The 25,675-nt window shown below is 56.3% G+C and overlaps 11 protein-coding genes across 11 annotated transcripts; 4 read left to right on the top strand and 7 right to left on the bottom strand.

Annotated features, from left to right (window-relative positions):
* Positions 1–51: 51 nt before the first annotated feature.
* On the bottom strand, positions 52–708 carry PHYSODRAFT_313717 (hypothetical protein; the record flags this gene model as incomplete). The annotated part of the gene is made up of 1 exon (XM_009526033.1): positions 52–708. The coding sequence occupies one exon, from the start codon at positions 706–708 to the stop codon at positions 52–54; it is 657 nt and encodes a 218-aa protein (XP_009524328.1).
* Positions 709–1,374: 666 nt separating this feature from the next.
* PHYSODRAFT_329540 (hypothetical protein) lies at positions 1,375–2,280 on the bottom strand (the record flags this gene model as incomplete). Its single annotated transcript, XM_009526032.1, has 1 exon — positions 1,375–2,280. The coding sequence occupies one exon, from the start codon at positions 2,278–2,280 to the stop codon at positions 1,375–1,377; it is 906 nt and encodes a 301-aa protein (XP_009524327.1).
* A 533-nt stretch (positions 2,281–2,813) lies between these two features.
* On the bottom strand, positions 2,814–3,317 carry PHYSODRAFT_496641 (hypothetical protein; the record flags this gene model as incomplete). Its single annotated transcript, XM_009526031.1, has 1 exon — positions 2,814–3,317. One exon carries the CDS (start codon positions 3,315–3,317, stop codon positions 2,814–2,816), a length of 504 nt encoding a protein of 167 aa, XP_009524326.1.
* Positions 3,318–3,648: 331 nt separating this feature from the next.
* Positions 3,649–4,131, bottom strand: PHYSODRAFT_495761 (hypothetical protein; the record flags this gene model as incomplete). Its single annotated transcript, XM_009526030.1, has 1 exon — positions 3,649–4,131. The coding sequence occupies one exon, from the start codon at positions 4,129–4,131 to the stop codon at positions 3,649–3,651; it is 483 nt and encodes a 160-aa protein (XP_009524325.1).
* Positions 4,132–5,142: 1,011 nt separating this feature from the next.
* On the bottom strand, positions 5,143–6,028 carry PHYSODRAFT_490271 (hypothetical protein; the record flags this gene model as incomplete). Its single annotated transcript, XM_009526029.1, has 2 exons — positions 5,143–5,285; positions 5,365–6,028. 2 exons carry the CDS (start codon positions 6,026–6,028, stop codon positions 5,143–5,145), a joined length of 807 nt encoding a protein of 268 aa, XP_009524324.1.
* A 214-nt stretch (positions 6,029–6,242) lies between these two features.
* Positions 6,243–7,663, top strand: PHYSODRAFT_354403 (hypothetical protein). Its single transcript, XM_009526028.1, has 8 exons — positions 6,243–6,326; positions 6,441–6,474; positions 6,550–6,611; positions 6,695–6,921; positions 6,996–7,083; positions 7,164–7,220; positions 7,292–7,381; positions 7,466–7,663. The coding sequence occupies exons 1-8, from the start codon at positions 6,249–6,251 to the stop codon at positions 7,577–7,579; spliced, it is 750 nt and encodes a 249-aa protein (XP_009524323.1). The 5' UTR covers positions 6,243–6,248; the 3' UTR covers positions 7,580–7,663.
* Positions 7,664–8,039: 376 nt separating this feature from the next.
* On the top strand, positions 8,040–9,872 carry PHYSODRAFT_492573 (hypothetical protein; the record flags this gene model as incomplete). The annotated part of the gene is made up of 1 exon (XM_009526027.1): positions 8,040–9,872. The coding sequence occupies one exon, from the start codon at positions 8,040–8,042 to the stop codon at positions 9,870–9,872; it is 1,833 nt and encodes a 610-aa protein (XP_009524322.1).
* A 1,289-nt stretch (positions 9,873–11,161) lies between these two features.
* Positions 11,162–17,744, top strand: PHYSODRAFT_329533 (hypothetical protein; the record flags this gene model as incomplete). Its single annotated transcript, XM_009526026.1, has 4 exons — positions 11,162–12,304; positions 12,390–17,156; positions 17,224–17,313; positions 17,391–17,744. The coding sequence occupies 4 exons, from the start codon at positions 11,162–11,164 to the stop codon at positions 17,742–17,744; spliced, it is 6,354 nt and encodes a 2,117-aa protein (XP_009524321.1).
* A 103-nt stretch (positions 17,745–17,847) lies between these two features.
* PHYSODRAFT_497048 (hypothetical protein) lies at positions 17,848–20,423 on the bottom strand (the record flags this gene model as incomplete). The annotated part of the gene is made up of 5 exons (XM_009526025.1): positions 17,848–18,673; positions 18,913–18,939; positions 19,271–19,598; positions 19,666–20,161; positions 20,226–20,423. 5 exons carry the CDS (start codon positions 20,421–20,423, stop codon positions 17,848–17,850), a joined length of 1,875 nt encoding a protein of 624 aa, XP_009524320.1.
* A 691-nt stretch (positions 20,424–21,114) lies between these two features.
* PHYSODRAFT_496702 (hypothetical protein) lies at positions 21,115–22,592 on the top strand (the record flags this gene model as incomplete). Its single annotated transcript, XM_009526024.1, has 3 exons — positions 21,115–21,494; positions 21,647–21,871; positions 22,061–22,592. The coding sequence occupies 3 exons, from the start codon at positions 21,115–21,117 to the stop codon at positions 22,590–22,592; spliced, it is 1,137 nt and encodes a 378-aa protein (XP_009524319.1).
* A 131-nt stretch (positions 22,593–22,723) lies between these two features.
* On the bottom strand, positions 22,724–24,449 carry PHYSODRAFT_557569 (hypothetical protein; the record flags this gene model as incomplete). The annotated part of the gene is made up of 1 exon (XM_009526023.1): positions 22,724–24,449. Exon 1 carries the CDS (start codon positions 24,206–24,208, stop codon positions 22,724–22,726), a length of 1,485 nt encoding a protein of 494 aa, XP_009524318.1. The 5' UTR covers positions 24,209–24,449.
* Between the last annotated feature and the right edge of the window lie 1,226 nt (positions 24,450–25,675).

Below are 25,675 nucleotides of genomic sequence, written 5' to 3'. Positions count from 1 at the left end.
CAGTAGGAGTTGTGAAAAGGTGTACTTGTATTGTTGATCCTTAGCCAACAATTAAACGAGGTTGAAAGCCGCTACGGCGACAGTGCCGGCAGCAGTAATGAAGATCGAGTTGAAGGGCGCAGGAGCGCTGCTGGTGCTTGGAGTGCTTGAGTTCTGCGAGCTTGAAGATGGAGCCGCCGTAGTCGAGGTAGGAGTGGTGCTTGTTTTACTGCTGGACGAGCCTGAGGCAGTTGAGTTGCCAGCAGATGACGACGATCCTTCTACCGCCTCAGTGGTCCCCGACTCGGACGTTGCGCCAGATCCACCGCAGACGATGTTCGCCCACAAGCTTTCGTCCGAAGTCTTGGTCGCATCGTCTGGGTGAGAAACTCCGTCGGTCCACTGCACAACGGGGTTCGTGTCCATATCCCACTCGCAGCACGGGTCCCCGAGCTCCTGCCCGTTGGTTTGACCGTCGCCGTCTGTGTCAGCCATGCACAGCTCGGTGGTCCACTTGTTACCGGCCTCGGCAAACGCGTCGCCAAAGGCGTTCGTAGCAGCAGAGTCACCAGTGCCATCAGGGTGTCCAATTGCTGGGGTGTCGGGCACGTTGCCGCCGTTAGGAAGCATCGCCACGAACTCCAACGAGGCTTCGGTTGTTGGGGTAAGGAGTGTAGCTCCAGCCAGCGTAGAGAGGAAGCGAAGCATGTTCGGGGTGTTAACCTTCATGTTGGGTAGGTACGTTGGCACTTGCAGGGGTGAAGTCAAGTTACTGAGTGTTGGAGTGGCTTCCAGGTGGAGTGTTGTGGAATGAGGATTAAGTTCTCTTACTTCTTGAGCACGAACACTAACGGCTGTTTGAGTTCGGTGGTGCAGGCATGGGCAGTGGTGTTTCACAATGCATGCAATGTCTAACACTGGAATGCTGGATGCACGCGTCCAAAACATATATTTGCCTTCTACCGATATCCGGACACAAGAGCTGACTTAGCACGTGCTCGTACCAGATAAATTCTGTAATGCCATTATATCGCACAATTGTGGTGGGGCAAATGAGCAATGGTGGTGGTGGCGAATTAACTGAAGTTTCTGTCGAGCAAGGGCCAGCTTCTGCGGTAAGATGTCTACATTTCGCTACGGTATTCGTCCGGACAAAAGGATATGTATTCGCTGCAGCTGTACGCACCAAAGCTTGGAGTTTCGTTAGCTGAATATGCGTTCATTTGGATTGACAACGCGAATGTATTCTCATGTTTTAAGTTTGAAACGCGGTGGTACGCGTCGGCAGGAAAGAGAAGGAAACTATGCAATGAACTGTGTAGCGCTCTGTTAGGGCGTGGCAGTGATACTCGCACTGATGGAGCAAAAGTGTTGCCAGCAGACAGTTGGGTGAGACTAGCTCAGGAAGGCCATAGTAGTGATGACAGCTCCGACCATCGTGATGAAGATCGGTTTCATCGCCGATGCAGCACTGGTAGCAGGAGCGCTTGACCCGGAAGAGGTCGAGCTGGGTGTAGATTCCGCCGAGCTTGCGCTGCTTGCACTCCGAATTGAGCTTCGGCCACCCGTACTGGAAGCACTGAGGCTACCAACTTCAACAGCTGAGCTGCTTGATCCCGATCCCGAAGCACTCAGGCTGCCTGTGGTGGATCCAGAATGACTGGAGCTGTGCGTATGCATGTGCATGCTGGAGTCGTCGCTTTCCTCACTTTGGGAGTTCGCGCTTGAAGCGGTCGAGCCCGAGCTGGGGGAAATCGAGCCCGACGACGCAGAACTCGGAGCACTGGTAGCGCTTGGGGTGTTTGACGCCGAGCCGCTTGACGCACCAGCCGATTCCTTGGAGCTCGCAGTCGCCGTGTTCTCCACCCCCGTCGTCGATGAGGTTGAATACGTCGACGACCCGCACTTGCCCGCCCACAGACTCGGGTCGGACTTCTTGGTTGCGTCGTCCGGGTGGGAAACCCCGGTCGTCCAGAGCACCACCGGGTTCGTGTCCTTGTCCCATTCGCAGCACGGGTCTCCGAGCTCCTGACCATTGGTCTGGCCATCGCCATCGGTGTCAGCTTCGCAGAGCTCCTTGGTCCACTTGTAACCCGCAGCGGCAAACGTGTCACCGAAGGCGTTCGTAGCCGCAGACTTGCCGGTGCCGTCAGGATGCCCAATGGCAGGGGCGTCGGGCACGTTTCCACCGTTCGGAAGCATTTTCACAAACCTCTTCGAAGCCTCGACCTCTGACGAGAGAATGGCAGCGAACGCGAGAGCAGTTGCAAGTTGAGTGGCGCTGGCGGTGGAGACCTTCATGGCTGGCTTGTAGGTGTCAGTTGGAGATTTTGACGAAGTAAGCAGGTGTTGCTTGGGGGCGGTATTTTCAAAACTGAGCGCTGAATTTGACTCTCCTGTGGGGATTCGGGTGGTGCGAATCAACCGGTTGCCTCTGTACACTGGCCAAGCTTGCATTCATTGAACGAAATCGTTTTGGTGCCAGTTGAAGCTTGCATACTTCATGAAAAGCATATCCTGGTCGTGAGCACTTCCGTCGGTCTCGGTCGTCTGTGCTCAAACGAACGAATCAGTGCTCGGTAGCTATAGGCACGCGAATATGCCGATGATAGGCCCCAACACACGCAGATCCCGTTTCGAGTGGCCATCGGCACACGCTAACTGGCATTTTGATGAGTTGAGCCAGTGAATGAGCCAACGTACAGTACTTGTACTTGAAAGCAAAGCATTTCGAGTTTTACTTCTACGTGGGGTGCCTCCTCATTAGCAGATTCATCGCGTTCGAGGTGAACCGAAAGCTGGTGTCAATGGCCGAAGGTGCGAGCCACTGGCGTCTACACCAAATTCAGCATGGCAGCCACACCCAAGGCAGCAATCGTCACCATCGACGCCGTTCCGGTCGCTGGGCTAGCAGCAGACGACGCTGCGATCGTGGTGACATTCGAGCAGTCGATTTTGGCCCACAGACTCTCGTTGGACGTTTTCGTGGCATCACTCGGGTGAGAAACCCCTGATGTCCAGCGAGGCTGCGCGCCATGGGTCCACTCGCAGCACGGATCCCCGAGCTCTTGGCCGTTGGTTTGTCCATCGCCGTCCGTGTCGGCCTTGCACAAGTCCAGCGTCCACACCTTCCCAGCGCTGTCGAAGGCCTTGCCGAAGTCGTTGTTGGCAGACGAAGCGCCTGTGCCGTCCGTGTGGCCGATGGCTGAGACGCCGGGCACGCGAGCAGCGTTCGGGATCAGCTTGACGAATTCCTCCTTCGCTTCGACTTCAACGGAGGAGAGCGTTGCGACGGCGGCGGCAACGAGTAGGAGAGTACCGGGTCTTGCGGTCTTCATTGAGCAGGGTCTTGTATGTAGAGTTCTGGAGCTTGGACTTGCGTGAGCCGTGCTTTTCTGCAAATGTGGAGTTGTTGGCATGGACCTCCGGAACTTGGACTGGTGCACGGGCGGAGGTTCGCGAAACTGACAGTCTCCTTCTTAACGGACGAAGTTCTAGTCGATCGATGGACGCCAGTCTCGCACTGGTCGTGCGCTCTGAAATGTACAGCAGTAGCTGAACCGTTTTGCATGCTTGGAACTTATTCGCTCGGACACCGCAGACCTTGCGGAGCTACCTAACACAGCGTTTATCATGCAAAACTTTGATTTCGACTTAGTGGTTGGTTGTTCACAGCAAGCTCAGCGCGATCGCAGCGCCTACAGTGATGCCGAGTCCCAACGGCTGCAGCAAAGTCGCGTCTGAGCTCGAGACGGTCGTGACGCCGGTGCAGTTGATGCTGGCCCAGAGACTCTCGTTCGAAGTCTTGGAGGCGTCGCTCGGGTGCGAGACGCCCGACGTCCAGCGAGGTGTCGACCCGACGCTCCACTCGCAGCACGGGTCTCCCAGCTCCTGGCCGTTCGTCTGGCCGTCGCCGTCCGTGTCCGCCTGGCACAAACTCAGCGTCCACGACTTGCCGGCGTCCGCGAAGGCCTTGCCGAACGCGTTCGTAGCGGACGATCTTCCGGTGTTGTCCGAATGGCCGATGGCGGAGGCGCCGGCCACGTTGCCACCGTTCGGGATCAATGCCACGAACTCCTTCGAGGCGCCAGCTTCCGAAGACAAAAGAGCCGCAGTGATAACTAGGACGGTGGTGGAGCTTGCAGTCTTCATGGTCTTGTGCTTGTGGGGGTGAGTTGAGAAGTGAGAGCGGACCAGTATTGTGGCTCATTCCAGCGTCAGGGAGGACGGCAAGCAGAGAACAGGACAGGAGAGGCTTGGTTCTGGTGGTTCGGGCCCGTAGCAAACAAGACGCGTGAGCAGGGACGCTCCGTCGTAACGCTTCGTGGGCACAATGCTGCTGACCCCAAATTACGAGGTGGCCCAGTTCTTTGTTAGCCCATCGTCTGTCCACAGCAATAAGCGCGCGAGCGTCGCTGGCCACCGTTAGACTTGGCTACATCGACTGCATTGCCGGCGTCCTGCGGTGCAAGAGTCAAACGGCTGGAGGTCAGGCGTGCATTGCGTACTAGGTAGGAGTTGTCGCTGGAACGTTATCAACAGCTTGCGGCATTGCGCCTCTGCAGAGCAAAACATCGCTCACTTCAACTTGGTGTTTACACCTGTTTTTGCGTGATTGTATCACCTACTTTTGATATTTACGTGGCGCACATAATTCCGCCGGGCGTGCCCTCTCCACCGCAGCCTCAGAAGCCCAAAGCCGCGTCCCCAGCATGAACGGAATCGCTCGCTACCTGCTCACCGGCGGCCTCGTCGCGGCCACCATGCAGATCATCACCGGCCCCATCGCCGACTGGAACGCGCGACGGGAAGGCGCCGAGGTGCGTCCGCCTTAATTCCGTCCTACAGGATACCCCTCCCCGACTAATTCCACGCATTTGCATTGACTGTCCCTCCCTAGGCGCTGAAGCTCGCCCTGCAGCCGCGCAAGACGGAGGACGAAGAGTAATTCAGCACTTGAAGGCAGCTAAAGTGAGGGTCAATTCCCCCTGGAAGGAGGAGCGAGAGCAGGAAGAAAAACGAGTCGAGAAGCCGATGCTCACGTTTGGAGGCGGCGGTGCTAATCTACAATGAGCATTGAGCCTTTTGTCCATTGCGTGCAGTTGGTAGAGAGAGGAGTTGGTGCTTAATTCTGCAGCGTTTTGGATCCTGCCAACCCCATTTTCACAGCTTGTGCTCGTCTTCGAAGGCGAAGATGGCGCCGGCGAGGGAGTCCGGCTTCGGCTTGGGAGCCACGACGTCGGCTTCCCAGAAGGATTGGCTTGTAGCCACAGCGTGCTCGTGGAGAGCACATGCGGTTGTTTTTCCTGGGTAAAACGCAACGAGGAAGCGTTAGGTTGAAGCTCGAGGAGAGATAGAGGACTGGGGATAGCCTGTGCTACGTACCGATAGCTGCCTTCCGGATCGACTCCCAAGGCAGAGACAGATCCTTCACGACCTTGAGTCCGCTGGGGCTGAAGAACACGATCCAGTCGGGCACTTTACACTCGGCAGGGAACTCGAAGCTCTCGACGGCGCACGTCTGGTACACGACGAGCTCTTCCAGCGGCAGACGGCGCGACCGGAAGCTGTCGGGGAGAGTGTCGCGACGCTTGTCGCCACACAGAAACATCATCGGTTTCTCCTTGCAGTCCGCAGGCAGGACGCCGCCCTGGTGCAGATACTCGGACAGCACCTCCGCCGAGCCGGCGTCGTCGCCTCGGCAGACCACTCCAAGGGGCAGCAGCTCTCGAGACGTGGCGGCGCCCACAGAGAACACGGGAGTGGCTCGTAGCTTGGCCAGCACCTGCTGCTTCAGCTCCGCGTCCAGTGCATTGACCACAGCGTCCACTGCAATTGCACTGCGCGGACTCGTGACCAGGATGCCGCTGTATCGCTCCAGGTGCGTCAGCACGTCCAGCAGTTCCGCCGAGTGCAGGTACTCGAAGGTCAGCACGTCTGCGAAGTGCGCCTCCAACGAGCGTCGAGTTGAGCCGGAGTCGGGGCTCTGCTCCAGCGCACTTTGGTACTTGTTGTCCACTGCCTTCAGCAGCAACACCGACGCTGTCATGGCGGACACCGATCAATTGACACATCTGATCCCCCCGATGACATAAAATGCTGCAAGTTTTGCAGACATGTACGAATCGGTTTGGTAAGGGTATTTACGATTGAAGTACGAAAACCTGCTATTAAGTATAACCCTTAGAATACGTATATAGGATGCTAGAAGCTACTATTGATTTTGCTAGTTCGGGTTCATTTTCCAATACAAACCGCTAAAGGGCGACATGGCCGAGCAGGAGGAAGTGGTGGAGCCGCTGCACCTCGAGCTGGAGGACCGCGAGGTGTACCTGGCCAAGATCCCAGTGCGTCTCCATCTTCTGCATGTTCTTAGCGCTCTATTAGCCGCCTTCGTCGCTGGGTTTGCGCACTCTTTCGCCCTTAAACTGACGGTTCCTCTCGCCTGTATCGCTGGCTAGACGGCTCTCGGCGCGTCGTGGAAGAATGTGCAAGGTACAAAGGCGTCCACCACCCTCCAATAAATAATATCGGCATTAACTTAACTTACCTTCTTTTAATGGGACACAGAGAGCGAGCTGATGCTGGGCTCCATCAAGCTGGAGAAGAAGAGCGTGCTGGGTCGCCGCAAGGTTAGAGCGACGCATAAGAGATAGAGAGGATGCTGACGACTGGGCGAGTTATGGCAAAGCATACTGAGGTCTGATGTGTGTAGGGTATGCTGACGGTGAACCCGAGCACGCTGGAGGACGACATCCCGACGGAGTACCGCATCGAGATCAGCGAGACCCCGCTGAAGCTCAAGGTCTTCTCGCTGGATGGCTCGGGGCGCATGGCGATTGAGGGCACGGTGAAGAACAGCTGCACGGTCATGGCCCAGCGCAACGACCAGTACAGCAAGATGTGCAAGCAGCGCCTGATCAAGTCGATGGTCAAGACGAGGTGCGGAGGGATGGAGGAGACTGCTGTCTGAGTGGGCAGAAACTTATTGTGGCTGGTCTTGATTTTTTTTACAGAATTGTGCAGCCGTTGGAAGATCTTCCTCGCGTGAAGAAGGCGAGGATCCAGTTTACTATTGAGAAGCCTGACGCTGAGAACGAGGAGGTTTGTTTCTTGATGGGGCTATGCTGTTTTGTTGTGATTGTGTCGAGGTGGCTGACTTATTGGTCTCTTTGCGTGCTCAGGACGATGCTGACTCGAAGCTTCTGGACAAGTCAGACAAGAAGATCAAGATGAGCAAGGTACACATCGTTGTTATCGTTGATCTGGTGCGTGTTTTGGGCAAAAACTAATTGTGCGTTCGGCTGTACAGGACGAGCTCAAGAACCTTGTGTTCCACCACTTCGAAGAGCGCGAGTACTGGCCGCTCAAGGAGCTCAATTACCACTGCCGTCAGCCCGAGGTGCGACGTGGGCTTCTTTGCTCGGTGGGGTTTGTTTTCAGTATTAATATGCTAATCGCGTTATCCTGTTATTTGGTGCTGCAGTCGTTCCTGAAGGAGGTGCTCAAGGAGATTTGCGTGTACCACCGCAAGGGACCCAACAAGAGCTGCTACGAGCTTAAGCCCCAGTACAAGGATGGCGTCTCGTCGAACGCGTAATAGGGCAAGCGGGATGACTAGAGTATGGCCGCGACACCATAGCGCGCCCCATGTGCTCTAAAATAACCATGCATTCAGTACTCTCGTCGGATTGCCTGAATCACGCGTTTGTCTTGTGGTATCTGCATGTCCAGCTTGCAAACTCCATTTGGATGCCGGATTCAGTCGACGCTGGTTGGACCAACGTGCTCCTGCGTACATGTATGTAATCGCTTGTCGATTGTTTGGCGATTACATTTTATGTAATATTACCAATGGTAAGCACCGCATCGATTTTTCTGGGAACAAGCGGTCCGGCGGAGAATCACTTCAGGCAATTCAACAAGCACCAACACTCAGCGCCATGGTAGCATTGGCATTCTTCCCTACCATTTCCAAACTTCCCTTTTAGTAGAAGAGCAGCCAAGCGCAACACAAGGAGAAGCCTTCCCTCTCGAACAACAAGAGCCATCCTAGAAGCATGACCGACATTAACGAGAACGAGACCAACTCAACCAGCGCGCACTTCGTATTCGCGGAGCCAGACACGAAACAAAAGGTTGAACAAGCTGAGCGGGGAGCTGGAGTGGCCACCGCTGTGCAAAGTGAGCAGACCCCGAAGAGAAGGTGCAGACAACGACTCTGTCGCTTCTCCGCCAGCGGCGCGTGCACAAAGGGCGACAAGTGCAAGTTCGCACACGAAAAGAGACCCAAGAAGTCGAAGAAGAGGAGCGGCGACGAAGAAGCACCCGGTGGTCTTGTACTTGGAGCGGACGCCACCACAGACTCCCAGAAGGCTAAACCAGCCAAACAACCAGACCCGTCAAAGTCCGCGGCGGCACCGAGGCAAAACAAGAGGCAAACGCGTGCTCGGAAGTGCAAGCGTTTTGCCCGGAACAAGTGCCGTGACGGCGACAAGTGCAAGTTCTCCCACAAGATCAAGGGTGTCGACAAGGTTGAACCGCGACGTGCCGTCGTGGTCCAGCTGGGAGCCTCCACTGAGTCGGCAAACATGGTGACCAACGCGGACAACGACGAGTGGTCTGACGCCCAGCAGCGTGCTCTCGATCAGGCCTTGAAGAAATATCCAGCCTCGACGGAGAAAGAGGAGCGCTGGACGAGCATAGCGAACGCAGTGGACGGCCGCACGCTGAACGAATGCATCGACCGCTTCCAGTTGCTCTGTGATCTCGTGCAACGCGGTGTTGACGTCACAACCAGCGTTACAGCCAACTCGAGTGAGAGCGAGAAGGGTCCAGCCCTTGACTCCAGGATCATCGCACCAGAGGAGCGTATCACCATCGAGACCAAACCTGAGCTCAAGGGCACCCAGATATCCCTCGAAGACCTCTTCCTGCACAAGGTGGGTACGCTGGTCGCCCATCGGCTTGTTTGCCAGGTGCAATGCGACAACTGTCCACTCACGTTCGACGCCATCTTGAGCTTGGACTCGGCAGAGATCCAGAAGTGGTGCCCCCGATGCAGTGTCCTCCACTACGTTCGGATGCGACCCGTGTTTGCTCACTCGCAGGGCGATGTGCTCGCTTATGTGGACACGGAGAACTGCTGGATTGCCGATGTGCTGCCATCCGACATGCTGTCCACTTGCCTGAAGTGTGGATGTGAAGCGTTGCTCGAGAGTGTTGCGCCAGGGCATCGTTCAGAGCAAGCGTGCTTCGACTGCCACGCGAAACTTGCTGTGATGGCAAGACGGTTCTTGGCCAGGGATTTGAATGGATCGAACCGGAAGCGGAGTGAACCGCTCGATGGAGTCGTTGAGAGCAAGAGAGGACGTAAGCAAGCTGTGCAGGGCTTCGTTCTGGGTCAACCGCTGCCTCGGAATGGAGCCTGCGACCACTACAGGCACTCGCTGCGTTGGTTCCGGTTCCAGTGCTGTGGGAAAGCGTTCCCATGCGATGTATGCCACGACTTGAGTGACTGCCCCGAGGCCAACCAGGGGAAGCTCGCCAGCCGAATGATCTGCGGGTTGTGTTCGAAGGAGCAGTCCAGCGCGGTCAAAGTGTGTGCGTGCGGCAACGACGTTGCCTCGAAGAGGTCGACGACCCACCACTGGGAAGGAGGCAACGGATGCCGCAACCATACGTTGATGTCGCGATGGGATAAGCAGAAGCACCGCGGTCAGAACAAGACGGAGAGCACCAAGCTCTATCGCGTCGGCGCGGAGGCCAAGAAGCATCGAGAGGGCGCAAACGCAGACGCAGACGCTACGGTAGGTATTCGCTTCCTCAAGCCGATACCCGGAGGCGCGAGACAGCGTCTTCGCCACCGGTCGAAGAGAGTGGAAATAGTGTGAGTCTACGTAGTCCTTACAACAGTACTTAATGCACATTGAACGATGAACCTGTTGCGGAGAATCTGTGTTCTTACCCCAATTACTGTTAGATATCTAGCTTGGGTTTAAGGTACGAAAGTAATAGTGGAGGCTAGCTGCAGTGAACCATTGTGGGCAATGCGTAGGCCATCATGAACGATCATTTCTGAGTCGCTGGAGGTGTCTTGAGGTCCACGTTAATTCCTTGAAAACTCCCTACCGTATGGATGCTCCAACTTGGACTGATCGAGTACTGTACGTTACTCCTGCAGCGGGCAAGCGGCTGGGATTCATGGGGGTGGCTAACGTCACATCGATAGGTCGATTGACTTCTCAGCCTCACGGACACAATTGCAGCAGATGCTGACGCATAACGCCGACAAGCTGTTCGTCCACAAGTGCACAATGATACCGTCACAACCGTCAGCGATCACATCGCGTCGGAAGCGTTCGGTCGGCACTCGAAAGCGGCCACCACCTGTACGACCGCTGCTGTCGAGTACTGACCCGCGTGACCGATGTAACTTACGTACACCAGTCGAACGTGACCGCGAAGATCGGGGCAAAGTGCTGCTTGGTGTGCGGACAATTGGTGAGACCGACGGTGTGGCCCTTCCCATCCCGCCCCAAGCGTTGCTGCTCGTCTTTGGTCCGTCGTTGCGATTTGATGGATACAGCTTCAAACATGCACCTCCGGCATGGAAAGGGGGCATGTCATGCACCTTGCGGTGTGGCCGCTGTTGGAGGTCGGGTCCGGCCTGCGCGGCATTCATTTAACATCGCACCGGCGAAATCCGGGCGAATGAAGCCGCCACAAGGCTTGTAGGGACCCGAAGCATCTGAAACTAGCCCCAAACGATGCGTGTACTGCCTAATACAACGAAGGGCATCAATACAGCCCGAAGCAGCGCCGCTACAGTATCAATGCTGCATTTGCGCCACGATGGTTTTTGGGACAGTTAGCCGGACAGAGATGACCGTTGGAGTGCCCCATTTCGATCCAAATCGAGGTTTTTCGGGTCCATAATTAAAAGCAAGTGTGGCCACCCGCGGCATACAATGTGCAAGAGGTTTTTCCCGCCACCACGCGCGCCACGACGAGCCGCGCGGTCATAATGCGGCGAGAAGCGGAAGAAGCCAAAGGAAAGGAGCGCATTCACTCTGCGGATCCTGCGCCCCTGAGCTGCGAGCCCGCCGCGAACACGACCGCAGAGACGCCAGCCGGTCGCCCCCACGCCGCGTGAGCCCGCGACAGAGCCAGCCGAGAGCCCATGGAGGACGCGGCGCGCGAGGAGCCGCCGCAGCCCGCGCCCCTCAAGGCCCACGAGGAGGAGCCGCCGCCGCGCACGCCGCAGCCCGAGGAGGAGGCGCAGGAGTCGGCGTCCGACGAGAAGGAGCACGAGCAGCAGGAGGAGGAGCAGGAGCAGCCCCCGCAGGAGGCGCAAGAGGACAAGGACACGACCACGGAGGAGACGACGGAGACCGTGGAGGAGGCAGCAGAGACCACAGAGACGGCGGAGACCGCAGAGGAGACCACTGAGATGGTGGAGGAGGCAGCGTCGCCGGAGCCTGTGAAGGGGGAGGCGGCCGCGGGGGAGGAGGAGGCCGAGCAGACAGCGACTGACGCCGTCGTTGAAGCTGAAGCTGAAGCTGCGGAGACAGAGGCTGCTGTGGAGCCCAAGGACGAGAAGAAGGAGGAGAAGCAGGAGCAGGAGCAGGAGCAGGAGCAGGAGGAGGAAGAGATTGTTCCAAAGAAGGAAGAGGAGGAGGAGGAGAAGCAACTGAAAGAGGAGCAGCAGGAGCAGGAGCAGCAGGAGGAGACACAGAAGAGCGATGAGTACAGCGGCGAAGCATCGGCGGCTGAGGACGTCAAGCCGGCGGAGAACCCCGCAACGAGCGACGATGCTGCCGCGAAGGCGCCGCTTAGTGTGGACACGCAGACGCAGCAGAACGCCAACCGCCAGATGCAGTTCCCCTTTGCGCCGTCCAACTTCTTGGCGCCGTCGCCCACGCCTATTCGTCCGCTGGATGGAGATCCGCGCATGAAGCAGCAGCCGCAAGAGGCCGGCGACGCAACTAACAACAACGCTGGCACACCGACCAGCGCGAGCGGCGCCGCTCCGTCCAATACGTCGGACCCCGGCGCTAACGCTAACGCTAACGCTAACGCCGCTGCGAGCAGCAACCCTGTGTCGCAGTCTCAGATGTTCTACCACCAAACGAACGCTCCATCGTTCTACGCTACGCCCCAAGACGGCCCTCCGGTTGGACCCGCGATGATGGACCAGCAAGGCCAGCCGACTTCCGCCGGCATGAACATCCCGAACAACCAGAATCAGAGCCAAAATCAGAACTGGAACCCGCAGGCGGCTCAGGGAGCTCCTACTACGAGAAGCCCATCAGCGGGACCGAACGTGCGTGTGACTGTATGGGGAGCGTTGTCTGTGCGGTTTTGTTTACTAACGCGTTATACGTTGCTGCTTGATTTCGTATACACAGCGCCAAGGAGGTGGTGATCCTGGCTTGAACCCAGCTCCATTTCCGGCAAAGTCTCTCGTTCCGCAGCGTCTGGACGACAACTCGTATGCTTTGGAGCGGGCAAAACTGAGTCGCTTGGGGGCGTACGCGAAAAATGCCTCCACTCCAGCCCAAGCTAGCGCCCTTGCTGTTGACGTTCTGCGCGCGTCAGTTGGTGCAGAAAATACGAGAGCTCATGGCTGGAGAAATCCATTCCCTGGTGATGAATATGAGGTCCTGCTTCAAAAGGGATCCATCGGTTTATGCATGAATATGAGCGTTCGCATGGGATCCGTTACCGTGACGAGCTTTCGACGCCCAGATGGAAACATGATGGGACCCGCCGAAGCTAGTGGAATGATTGCCGTGGGAGACGACTTGATTGCAGTTGACGGATTTTTGGTTCAAAGTCAGGAAGACTTCGCTCGCGTCGTGTCGCGTCTCAAGTCCCTTCGTCCAGTTTTACTGCGTTTCAAGCGACCCGGAGGAAATGGACTTGTAAGCAGCATTAATCGTGACGTGCATGGATACCGAAACGGACAACAAACGTCAGGCTTTGGACTGGATAACCCGCGGATGTTCACATCGGGAATGTGGCACTTGGGCGTTCGGTATATTTCTCCGAACCAGTGGGCTGCCGAGTTGCACGTGGATGGCGGAGGCATCCGACGCTTGGGAACTTTCTCTACTGAAAAAGAAGCAGCAATGGCGTACAACCAGTACATTCATCAGACTTACGGCAACGGAGCAATCCAGTTCATGAACCCCGCTGGCACTGGCGGAAATGCAAACATGCCTGTTGCCATGCCCAATGTGCAGCCTAGGAGGCCAACTCTGCGTGCTGCTTTTTCGGCAGAGCAGAAGGAGCAGCTACGTGCCCAGATTATGGTGTTCAAGTTCACATCTACTGGTGGCAACATTCCAAACGAGATCCTTAGCCGTGCATTGAAGACAACAGCCCACAACTACATCCAGCCGAATGCGAACCGAAACAAGAGAAAGAACTTTGCTCCTACTGTTATCGCGAAGCCAGTGAAGAAGAAGGCCAAGCGGGGTCGTGGCAAAAAGAAGGCATACTCTGACGAAGACGAAGAGTCTGAGGATTCTGACGATGACTACTCGGGTCCGAAGGTTCTAAAGGAAGAACAGCCCGCTCGACGATCGGGACGTAACCTTGGCAAGGCGAAGAAAAAATATGTGGAAGAGGAGATTGATTTCGGACTCAGCGATGAAGAGAAGCCCAAAACGCCAAAGAAGAAAGAAGGCCCGAAGGGCCCGCAAATTGACACGATTGTTAGCGTGCGGTTCCACAAGGACACAGCGCAGGATACCGAGGTCACTATGGAGTTCCTGATCAAATGGAAGGACACCTCGCATCTCCATGTGAATTGGCTTTCTGTCAGAGAAATCGAAGAGTTTGGTCAGCATGCAATTCAGCGAATGAAGCGGTATCTTCAGAAGAACAGTCGCCTGGTCGAGGACGCGCGCGAGACTGTCGTTGTCGGAGAAGAAAAAGATCTCAGCAATTACTTCAGTGATTCCTACATCGAAGTGGACCGGATTTTGAACGCGAAGGAAGTGGAGGAGCCCGAAGAATCGAATCCGTACCTCGTTCACATGATGGAGAAGGATGCTAGCGATACTGAAGACGATGCACCCAAGGTGCCAAAGAAGAAGGGAATCAAGTACCTTGTGAAGTGGCGTGATATGAGCTATGTTGACTGCACTTGGGAGTGGGAAGACCAACTCACGGACGACCGAAAAATCGCTGCGTTCCATCGTTTTAACCACCCTCCGATTATTAACGGTGCTCACCCGGCGACTTATTCTGATGTCCGACCGGAACCAAGCACATGGGCAAAGTACCAGGAATCTCCTGTGTACAACAACCAGAACACGCTGCGATCCTACCAGCTCGAAGGCCTCAACTGGATGACGTTTTGCTGGTACAATCGTCGCAACTGCATTCTTGCGGATGAAATGGGTCTGGGTAAGACTGTTCAAGCAACATCTATCCTCGAGCATTTGCGCCAGCGAGAATTTATTCGAGGTCCGTTTTTGGTGGTTGCCCCACTTGCGACACTGGGCAACTGGAAGCGTGAGATTGAAACGTGGACTTCGATGAACTGTGTTGTTTATCACGACTCGGAGGGAGGATCCGACATTCGGGCCTTCATTCGTGAGCAGGAATTTCACTTCGCGAGCGAAGCTCATCGTAGACGCGGCATTTACAAGTTCAACGTCTTGGTCACGTCGTATCAAACGTTAATGATGGATGCCGAGTACCTCGAGACGATTCACTGGCGGTACCTTGTGATTGATGAAGCTCACAAGCTGAAAAACCGTGAGGCGAAGCTGCTCCAGGTGCTTCACGGCTTCACATGGGATTCGTGCCTATTGATGACGGGTACCCCGTTGCAGAACGGCGTGTTTGAGCTGTGGTGTCTGCTGAATTTCATCGAGCCTGATAAATTCCCGAGTCAGCAGCAATTCTATGACGAGTTCGGTGATTTGAATACCGCAGAGCAAGTTGCCCAATTGCATGAGCAGCTGCGGCCCTACATGCTCCGTCGCGTGAAAGAGGATGTGGAGAAGAGCATTCCGCCGAAAGAAGAGACGATCGTCGATGTGGAGCTTACTACGATGCAGAAGAAGTATTACCGTGCTATCTTCGAGCGGAACCGCTCGTTCTTGAACATGGGTGCATCGGGCACTGTCGCTAACCTGGTCAACGTGGAGATGGAGCTGCGCAAATGCTGTAACCACCCGTTCTTGATTCGGGGTGTAGAGGACAAAGAGTGTGCCGGGTTTGACGAGCAGCTGCGAACGAAGATTCTGATTCAGGCGAGCGGCAAAACAGTGCTGCTAGATAAGTTACTGACGAAATTCCGTCAGGAGAAGAAGAAGGTGCTTATCTTCTCGCAGTTTAAGATCATGCTGGACATTATCGAGGACATGTGCCAGTTGCGAGGGTACACCATGGAGCGTTTGGATGGATCTGTTCGCGGAAACTCGCGTCAGGCTGCGATCGATCGGTTCAATAACCCGGAGTCCGATACGTTTGCCTTCCTATTGAGCACTCGCGCAGGTGGTGTGGGTATCAATCTCATTGCTGCTTCTGTGGTGATTTTGTTCGATAGCGATTGGAATCCCCAAAACGATCTGCAAGCCGTCGCGCGTTGTCACCGTATCGGTCAAACGCAGTCGGTGAATATCTATCGGTTGGTGACGAAGAAGACGTACGAGGCCCAGATGTTTGAGATTGCCTCGAAGAAACTCGGAATGCACCACGCTGTCTTTGAGACTGGCGGAGTGCGCAATGAGTTCGATGGCGAAGATGACAGCAGTGGCAACATGATGTCTTTGATGTCTTTGGATCGCGAGAAGGTCGAGATGATGATCAGATACGGAGCGTACGCCATCATGGGTGAAGACGATGAGCAGGACCCTGAGAACCGCGCCATTAATGAGCTGGATATTGACCACTTGCTGTCGAATAGTCGAACCATTCGATATGACCCGACCAAATCTGGTGAAAACCCTGAAGGAGATGAGGAGAACAGTGCAGAGGACAGTGATGCCAAGCCGGTGACCGCTTCTCAGACAAGTGCTTTGTCATTCTCGAAGGCAACCTTCACTTCGGAATCGGCCGACACGACAATTGATTTCAACGATGAAAAGTTCTGGGAGAAGGTTCTCGGACCGAAGCCTGTGCAAGTTCTCATGACGAAGGTCCAAGAAGGATGGCTCAAAACGGCTTCACAAGAAGATGTGAAAGAGTTCCTGTCGCAGTTGCGTGAGCTGGCTCGTGCCGTCGTTAAAGAGCGGCAGCGAGGCAAGTCTCTCGCTGACGCAGACCAAGTGCTGGCAATTCTGATCGAGCTGAAGGTCACCGGATGCGTCATCAAGGGCGTCGTAAACGTTCGTGAGGTCGCTACTGAGTGGTTACAAGTGATTGAGCGGCCGAGGCGTCGGCGTAGCCAAGACGTTGGCGAGGAACTGATGTATCTCGAGTTCCTCGACGGACCGAAAGAACAATCACCGAAAGGCAAAAAGGGAGGCGGTGCTCGCCGCAAGCGGACACCGAAGGCAAATGGCAAGAACAAGGATCGCAAGCTGTATAAGAGCGATGACGAGGAGTTCGCGGAAGATGAGGTTGATCTGCCCAAGCGAAAGAAAGCGGCTCGTCAGGCGTCTGGTGGTAGGAGCTCTAGAGCTTCGTCACCTACCGGGCGCGTATCAAGTGGTATTCACATTTCTCTGAAGCGCTCGAAGAGCTCTGAGGATTTCAGCATCACAAAGGTGGCTAGCACGATTCGTAAGGTCCAGAAGAAGCTCGACAAATCTTCCGGCAAACCCGATTCACCTCAGGGTACACCTCCTGGAAGCAAACAACCTGATAAGATGAGCAAGATTGTTGAAGAGGAGGAAGAACATGCAAGTGGATCCGAGGAAGAAGAGGAACACGAAGAAGAGGAGCACGAGGAGGAGGAACACGAAGAAGAGGAGGACGAGGAAGAGGAGGAAGAAGATGCGTACGAAGAAGACGAGGAGGAAGCTGAAAAGAAGCCTTCTCGTAGCCGCCCGCGCAAGAAAGCTAAAACGAGCGGCAGGTCTCGCAAGGCGGCCAAAGAAGATGTTGATCCGCAGGAGGACGAAGAGATGTGGTGCCGTGTGTGCTTCAGCGACCAAGGCTACCTTGATGACCCTATTGTCCAGTGTGAGAAGTGCTCCGTCGCCGTTCACCAGGTAAGCACGTTGTGGGTTTGCTAATGACTGAGGTTGGTTGCGTTGCTAACAGTGCTGCTTGCTTTAGTATTGCTATGGTATTGATTCAGTGCCGGAAGGCGATGAGCCGTGGTTTTGCGACTTCTGCGTCAAGCCGTCAGGGTCTCCTGCTGATGCGGTACGGACAATGGCGTTGCGCTGACATGTTTAACTTGGAAGGTTGATCTGACGTGCTGATTTGATCTGTAAATACAGACGTGCGAGTTGTGTCCTCTGAAGCGCGCTAAGAGCGCCTTCAAGAAGACCGTCGAAGGCAAATGGGTCCACGTGGTGTGCGCCCTGTGGGCCCCTGGTGTTCAGTTTTCCGACGTAGAGCGCATGAGTGGAGTAAAGCACGTGGCTGCTGCCGTCGAAGAGATGAAGGGCTCGACGTGCGCCCTTTGCGAACAGGAGGATGGCTGCATCAAATGCTTCCGCGGTGGATGCTCGACGTACTTCCACCCGCTGTGCGGTCGCGAAACGAGAGGAGCTTACGATATGTTTATGAAAGACGGGGGACAGCTTCAGGCGTTCTGCAAGAAACATCGAACGCACCGGAAGCGTAGTTAGATATTGCCGAGGCTTCGAGTATGTCCACCCTAGAAGTCTTCACTTCACGGTCTCTACGGTAATGCAGCGGACTGGTTTATGGTGTTGGTAACATGTGTTGTATTCACAGCAGTTCATATTCCCGGATAGCCCGCTCGAGTTGCGAGTCGAACTGTCGGATCCAGGATTGATCGAGAAACCGGTTGGACTTCTTGGTCCATTCGAGCTCGTCCAGGGCCTTGGCGAGGTGATGGTACGAGATCAAGCTCTTGCTGCTACTGCTCCGCATCTGCACGAATGGAGAGCTCGGAGGTGTCAAAAGCTGAGAAGGCGTTGAGGGCATGTCCGAGCTCCCGGTGGCGATCTCAACAGCGCGATCCACGATCGAGCTTACGATCGTCTCGTTCATTCCGGGGAGTGCCAATCGGCCGATTAGCGCGCGCAACTGGTGGGCGTTAACCCCATCGCCATCCTCCTCCTGTGCAGCTTTAAATTCGTCGAGGATGGTCTGCTTGGCCTTGGCTTTCATGACGGCGTTGTACTTGACTGAAGATTTGGTCTCGGACTGCTTCCGAGGTCCGTTGAGCTCTTTCTTGAGCTGTTCGCGTTGAGCTTCATTGCGACGTGCAGCGCGCACGAGCTCTTCGAACTCGTCGACATCGATCGAGCCGTTGCCGTCCTTGTCGATGTGCTCGAGGAAGTCTCGCGCTTGAGAGGGGGTCAGCTGAATTTCCATCTGCGATAGCGTGTCGATCATCTCCTCGGGTGAAATGCTGCCGTTGCCGTTTGTGTCACAGAAGCGGAAGAGATCGATCACGCGCAGTCGTTTGCGCTTCATGTAGCTGTCGATGCGCATGACGATGTCTCGAATCATGGCCTGCTTCTCTTGAGTGCGTTGGTCCGTCGTTTGATACGGCCCAGCGAACGCTGTATCGACCATCCCTTCACTGCTAGGCACAGCGGACGGAGATGGGGAAGGAGCGCTAGCAGCGTTGGCAGGAGGAACTGCAGCCGCCCGCTGGAGGTTCAACGCACTGGGTCCGCGCTGCAAAGGCACCGGGCGAGTAGCTGGCGCGGGAGCTGGAGCATTTGACTGAGTAGCAGGTGTAGAACGTGATTGATCCTTTTGTTGTCTGCTCTCGCCAATGGGGATTGATCCACTCGAGCCTCGCTTGAGAAGAGGAGGCACGAGTGGCTTTGTACCAGGGATACCAAGCTTCGGAAAGCTTGGGATATGAGCTGAACTTCTGCAAAAGGAGGCAACCATGGAGGGTAAATATTAACGGAGGGGTTTGTAGGAAAACATTGCCACTTACCGGTCTTGAGCATCTTGTCCTTCCATTTGCTGCGATTTAGTGTCGCCATCGACTTCAGGACCCAGCGAATTCGCAGGAGAAAGTTGATCTCGGCCTTCCGCGAGGATTTTCTTCAGCGAGGATTGCCAATCGTTGGATTTAGGGACTCGACGGCGAAGCTCGCTTGGGTCTTGTTGGTTGTCACTGTCATCGGCGATTCCTTGAGAGGATTCGTCGATTGAATCGTAGGACTTCCTGCTGGTAGACTTCCTGGCCAAGATGGCTTCGTTCGAGGGGAGTTTGAATAATTCGATTTCCGAGTTAGATGGTCGTTGGGACTGCGCGCGTTTGAGCATGTTTTTGCTGGGTTTGGACCCCAGTAGCACCGCCCCAGAGTCTCGGGACGACACGCGCTTGATGAACCCAGGCGCACGTACGTCTTCCGTTAAGTCGGGGAGATCAGTGAGCGATATATCACCGTCCGCTCGCTCATTGCTGCCATTCCGCGTCAGACGGAGACCTTCACGAGCCGCACTAAGACGCTGGGACTCCTCCAAAATGATTTTCATCTCGATCTCGTCTAATGTCCACAAAAGATCAGCTTGTGAGCTTGTGCCGCGATAATTAACCTACGACGAGTTACTTACTGACTTTGTCTTGAGCTTCCGCGTCTTCTTCGTAGCCCAGAACGTAAATGTTCTTCTGCACGCTCTGGATGATGCCGTTGTAGACACGACCGTCGGCTAGCTCCTTGAGGAAACGAGTCCCCTCCGTCATCGACAGCTCCCGTCCGGGCAATGGAGTGCCGCTGAGTCGCGGTGCCGCTTTTCGCACCCGACGTCGGAGAAAACTGCGGATAATGCTCTGAATACGAACTAACCCCTTTCGGAATACAACGCCGGAGGAGTAGAGGTGCGCGTCTCCCTTGTCGCGAACTTCCTGCGCCGCCGCGTCTTTGATGTCTCGATTGGGCATTCGACAAACTTCACAGAGTTGCAGAAGGAATTCAAGCGTGTCGGGGACGCTCACTCCAGCCAGCACTTGAACAGGGCTGACCAGTAGAAGACAGGAAATGTGAGGATGCTCGGAGTGGGCGCTCATCACGAAAGTCACGAACGCTATCGCACGCGTCAAGAAGGCAGCCTGTCGAAGTGAATTGAACGTTAGAAGAGAATGATATCGTGTACAGCGCCGTTAGTTCCATCACCTTGGTTTGTTTGGTGGTCATGAGGGAGAACTGGAGCTGGTGGTCGGAGAAGAGGTCGTACTCGGCCAGCGTTTCAACCAGCAGCTTGTGCAGGAACGTGAAGGGAGGTCTCGCCAGCACTTTTCGGCTCACAGCGGTGGTCTGCACGACTCCCATGAGCGCTTGGTACGTGCGCTCCACAAGAGCATTGTTCTCCATGGTTGCGGTGGTTCGTGTTTGACAAATAATGACAACGACGCGTTACCCAGAGCTGCTCTCCATCTAAATTTACAGTTAATGGAGCGGTGAGTGGGTTTCGAGTACTCCAATTGTATATCTGCATGAAGACCAAAGTCTACGGAAAAACTACGCGATATGTCGATGGACTTGCCGGCAGTATCCAAGCCACAGCGGACACCGATGATACATACGCGAGCAACGCTGGCAGCTCGCGCCTCGCGCTTCTGCAGCTCCAGGCGATGCGCCGGCTCCATCCTCAACTACTCACTGCGATCTCCTGCTCCAGCTCCTGGGCTTATGCATGGTCTGGTTCGCGCAGCTTGTCCTGCTTGGTCTGCGTGGCTAATAGCTCACTCTTGTGCTGGAGTCGCCGCGCTTCCTCGCCCCTTCAAGGCGTCATTCTCGCGCTGCAACTGGATGTACGAGTCGTACAGCGACATCATGCATTGTGCGGACTTCCAGTTGGCTCCCAGAGCCTCCTGCTCGCCCAGCAACGCAGCCGCATGCCGCTTCTCGCCCGGTATCCAGTCGGTCGGTTAGTGAGCTAGCTATGGTAGGAACACTTCAACATCCGCAGCCATGTCTCTAATCTCGTGTACGCCACACCAATCAATTCAAAATGGATACACCCAGCGCGCGCATTCCGCCACCTTTGGTCATCATCGTCAACATGGCATCACCTCCGTCCTTCTCCTACATGACGCCCGAGCAGCGCCGCCAGCGGTTCCAGGCCGACACCGACACGACCGGCAGTGACGCGTGGCTCACACGCGCCGACCCGAGTCCGATCGTGGCCCCGCGCTTCGAGGGGGAGGAGCAGGACGAGAGCAAAGGCGACGACGAGGGCTGGAGCTTCGCGCACTCGCACTTTAAGCGGCGCAACCGGCTGGAGACGCGGCTGGAGGAGCTGCAGAAGGACGTGGCCAGCCTCACGCTCAAGCTGCGCGCCAACGGCAACCGCGGCGCGTCTCTGGACGCGTCGAGTTTCATGATGACGCCCCAAGGGAGGCAGGAGGAGGAGGTTTACAGCTATAAAGTGAGCACAGACTAGTGTTACGACGGTGCTTTATGGCTTGATGGAAAGAGGAGACGCTAATTAGTATGTGTGTGGATTTTGGTGGCTGTCAGACGCCAAGAGCCGTGGAAAAGCGACGGAGAAGTGCCAAGGAGCAGAGTTCCGGGCCAATTAGAGGCAGTAGCAGCGTCAAGGCGCTGAGGGAGCTGCACCACGTGACGACGGAGAGGGACCAGCTCAAGTTTGAGCTGGAGAGGACCAAGAGGGCGCTGGCTGCGGCTGAGAAGAAGTGCCAAGACGCGCTGCGAGCCAAGAAGGCCTACGACAAGCTCAAGACCCACTGTGACTCGCTGCAGGAGAGTCTGGACCTGTCCGAGAGGATCCGAGTGAGGCAGAAGAAGCTGCTGCAGCAGTTGCAGCTGCAGCAGCAGCGCAAGGAGAAGGAGGCGGAGAAGGAGAAGACGAGAGATACGGCGAAGGTGGACAAAACGAGACAGGCATCCGCGAAGAAGAGGCCGGTTGGTGCTGGAACCAGACCAGTAGGGAAACGGGGTGGTCTCAGGAGATCGACGCCGACCACGCCTAAGCAAATGGACACCAGCGTTCGAGGGTTTTCACATACAGGGTACGACATTTTGGACTCGCTGGTGGCGTCCAGTCATCACCAGGATGAAGACGAGGACGAGGACGCGGAGACGGGGCTGGAAACCCATGAGCAAGCTCCTAGCGAGCCGACCGCTGCTGCATCTCGACCAAGGACGCCGCGGTCTGTCCTCAAGCCTTCTGCACCTGTCAAGCAGTATCGTCCCGATTTTGATTCTTTGCTCCAAGTGGATGATGTCCCGCAGTTCAGCACTAGGCGGCCGAGTCGAATCACGACAACCACCACCGCTCGACGACCGAGTCAGACTCAAGCGCAACAGCGTGATGCCATGCGTCAGGCAGCAAGGTGGGCACGCAGCAGAGGCGCTGCAGTCGACATTTCCACCTCGACTACCCAATTGCCGACGAGAAGAACTCCCACCGCCTCTCGACCGAAGAACAGCTTCCTCGCTCCTACGCAAGCGAGTATGCGCCGTCTCCATGATCTTCCACGCCGTGGAGCTCACGAAAGACCTCCTTTTGTCGTCTAACGCATATCAATGCGTCGAAGTCCGACGGTGTCAGGTACAGCGATTTTGAATTTACTTATTGGTTGTGACACGGCTGCCCCTGCATCCAGTGTCCGACATACAAGTACAGGTAACTAGCTACTCAGGCAAATCTAGTCTTCCTCCCAGAACGTCTTCGTGGCCATCGAGCGCTTCTTGGCCCACTCGGAGGGCTTCTCGTTCGAGTGGCCATTGCGGTTGGGCTTGCCGGCCCGGTACGTGTGGTGAGTCGGCCAGTTGTACTTGCGCTGGAGCTCGCGTAGCTTGGACTGGAAGTCCGCGGACATCGGGGCCAGCTTGTTCGGGTGCGGGTGCAGGTTGCCGCGGTTGAAAATGACCTCGTAGTCTCCGTGCGCCGTCTTCGTCCGGCCGGTGATGAGAACTTCGAGCTTCTCCTCGTAGTGCTCGGGCTGCTTGTCCCCACTGCCAAGCTGCTTCAACGCCTTCCAGAGCAGCATGTGCTCACGGCTGGAGCTGTCACGAATGAGCGCGAGCTGAGCCAGGAACTGGTCCATGGAGGACGCCCGCGCGGTCTTCAGCGCTCGGCTCCATCTCTGCTCGGCTGCTTCGTTGGCACGGCGCTCGCGCAGCTCCCTCAAGAACGCGTCGTACTTCTTGCGCAGAACCTGCATCGCTAGCTCCCGGTATAACACGCTACCAAGACACTTGCCCAGCGTAGTATTCAACTCCCAGTTGATCTTTGCTTCCGCCGCGCCTGCATTGCGGACGATGCGGTACCGAGCTGATCGCTTCTGAAGGAGCAGGAACTTGGGCAGTTCCTCAGTGCACGTCGGCCACAGTTCCTGCAGCGTCGGCACCGCTTGTGTGGCGTCTCCGTACTTCTTCGGCGACACTACTATGCAGCGGATGAGGTTGCTCGCGCACTGCTCGAACGCGTGGAAGAACGGAGTCTCCGCTGCAAATTTCTGGGCCTTCGTCGAGTCAAACTTCCAGACGTCCTGGTCCAGTGCGTGCGGGTCGAAGGCGTCCTCGACAACGCTCTCGTGTGTGTACCCGACCATCCGCTCCACCAATGCCAGGTATCGAGCCTCGTTGAAGCGGATGAACTTGCGCACGCGCGTGGCCAGCAGCTCTTTCAGCACTGCTACGATAGCGTCACCGTCGTACTTGTCTTCTGAGCGGCGCAGCAGTCGGAACAGCAGCTTCCCCATCGCTGACTCCGGATCAACCGGCATCGTCGGTAGGCGCTCGGAGCTACCCATGATCAAGCGGATCGAGTGCACGAGCTTCGCCACCAATTCCCACTGGAAATCGCTCAGAGGCTCGTCCCGCTGCTCCAGCAGAGACATCAGCGAAGCGGAGATCGTGCCGCGGAACATGTTGGGGCAGAACAGGCCGGCAGGGGCGCCCGACAGCAGACCTGTGAGGATATCAAGCACCTGAGTACCCGACGCCGCCCTCACGAGTGCGCTACCCAGCGCGTCCTCAGGATCCGCAACGAGCTGCGCGTAGTTGTAGTTCCGAGCACGGATGCTGAGACCGCCAGTAGCTTCGTCGCTGCCGATGAGCGTCAAGAAGTCCCGCGCGGTGACGACGTCCGGGGAGATCTTACTGATGACGGCCGACCACGCGTCCATGAAGTCGGGCTTGCCGTTCTTCTCCGGCAGCTGCAAGACGGCGAGGTGAGCGAGGAACAAACTCGCCACAGTCTGCAGAGCCGTGCTCGGGTCGAACACGTCGTCCTCCTCCAGCGCATCTTCGGTCGCCTCCTGGGTCGTGAGCAGCGTGATGACGCTTACAGACGCCTCCAGCTCGCTGGATGTGTCGATCTTTTGCTGGAGTACAGCGGGCAGCGACGCGGCTCTGAGCTTCAAGTGGCATTTGTTCTCCTCCGGCATCAAGTCGCTGATCTTCTCGACTAGACTCGTGGCTCGGTCCAGCGCGTCGTTGTATCCGAGCTTACCCGTCAAGCACTGAGCGATCGTGATCAGCAGCTCGACTTGTTCGCGCAAGCCTGAGGCTGCGATCGCGCGCTTAGCAAACCGATCGCCAACTACGACCGTGGCTCGGTCCAGGAAGGCGAAGAGGACGTCGCGCGTGTCTCCAGCCTTCGGAATCGAGTTCTTCTTGACGTCCTCCTCGCTTGACGGCACGCTGAAGTCTTCCAGGTCGTAGAAGATGAACGTGTCGAGAGCCGCCTCGCTCACGGTACTCTCCGTCTCGGAGGCAGCAGTGAAGGTGCCCCCGGCGCAGCGGTCGAACATCTTGGAGAGGATGACCATGAGGCCGCTGGCCAGCCGCTGGGCGTCGCGCACCTTGGGCTCGATGAGCACGCCGTCGAACTTCTTGGCGATGCTGCCGTACATGCGGTGGTCGCTGTTCTTGACGTACTTGACGATGTTGACGATGAGGTTGCCTTCGAAGTGCGCCTGAACCAGGGCGAGCACGTTGAACATGTCCGAGTCTATGATCGCGTGCTTCTCCTTGAGGAAGTTGATCTCGTGCTCGGCTTCGCGCGTCCGGGTCTCAGCGAGGAGGTGCGGCCCGGCGTCGGTGATGAGGAAGGCGATGGTGGGCATGGTGTTGTCCAGCGTCAGCAGCTCAGCCAGCGCCGCCTTCTGGTTCTCGTCGCCGTCTCCTCCGTTGGCGTTGACACTCGGCTGGCCCGGAGGCGTGCACAGTTTGATGGACATGACGAAGTTCCTGGCCTCCTCTCCGTCGGTGAAGCTGTCGGTCGTGACGAAGCATCCCTGCGAGCTCTCCGTGAACGTGACGATGGTGATCATGACGGCGTAGTCCTCCTCGAAGACCGAGTCCACGAGGTGGCGCACGGTCTGCTTGACGCCTGCCAACTCGTCGGCCATGGATCCAGTGATGTCGAGCAGGAACACCAGGTTGATCATGGCTGTGGTAGTCTGGGCTTTGGAGAGGGGTGGTGGCTGGATTGCTCGAGGCAAATTGAAGAATGAACCAGAGCTGAGCGAGCTGAAAGCCACGAGGACGTTCACTCACAGACGAAGTCAACGGCGCGTGCCTGCCTGGATCAAAGCTGGAAAATACCATGTGAGTCCAAGTCCAGCGGATGGCAAGCGAAATGGGTGCAT

This window comes from Phytophthora sojae, assembly GCF_000149755.1.
Source record: "Phytophthora sojae unplaced genomic scaffold PHYSOscaffold_3, whole genome shotgun sequence".
Lineage (NCBI taxonomy): Eukaryota > Oomycota > Peronosporomycetes > Peronosporales > Peronosporaceae > Phytophthora > Phytophthora sojae.
This window is presented reverse-complemented; position numbering and strand designations above follow the sequence as displayed.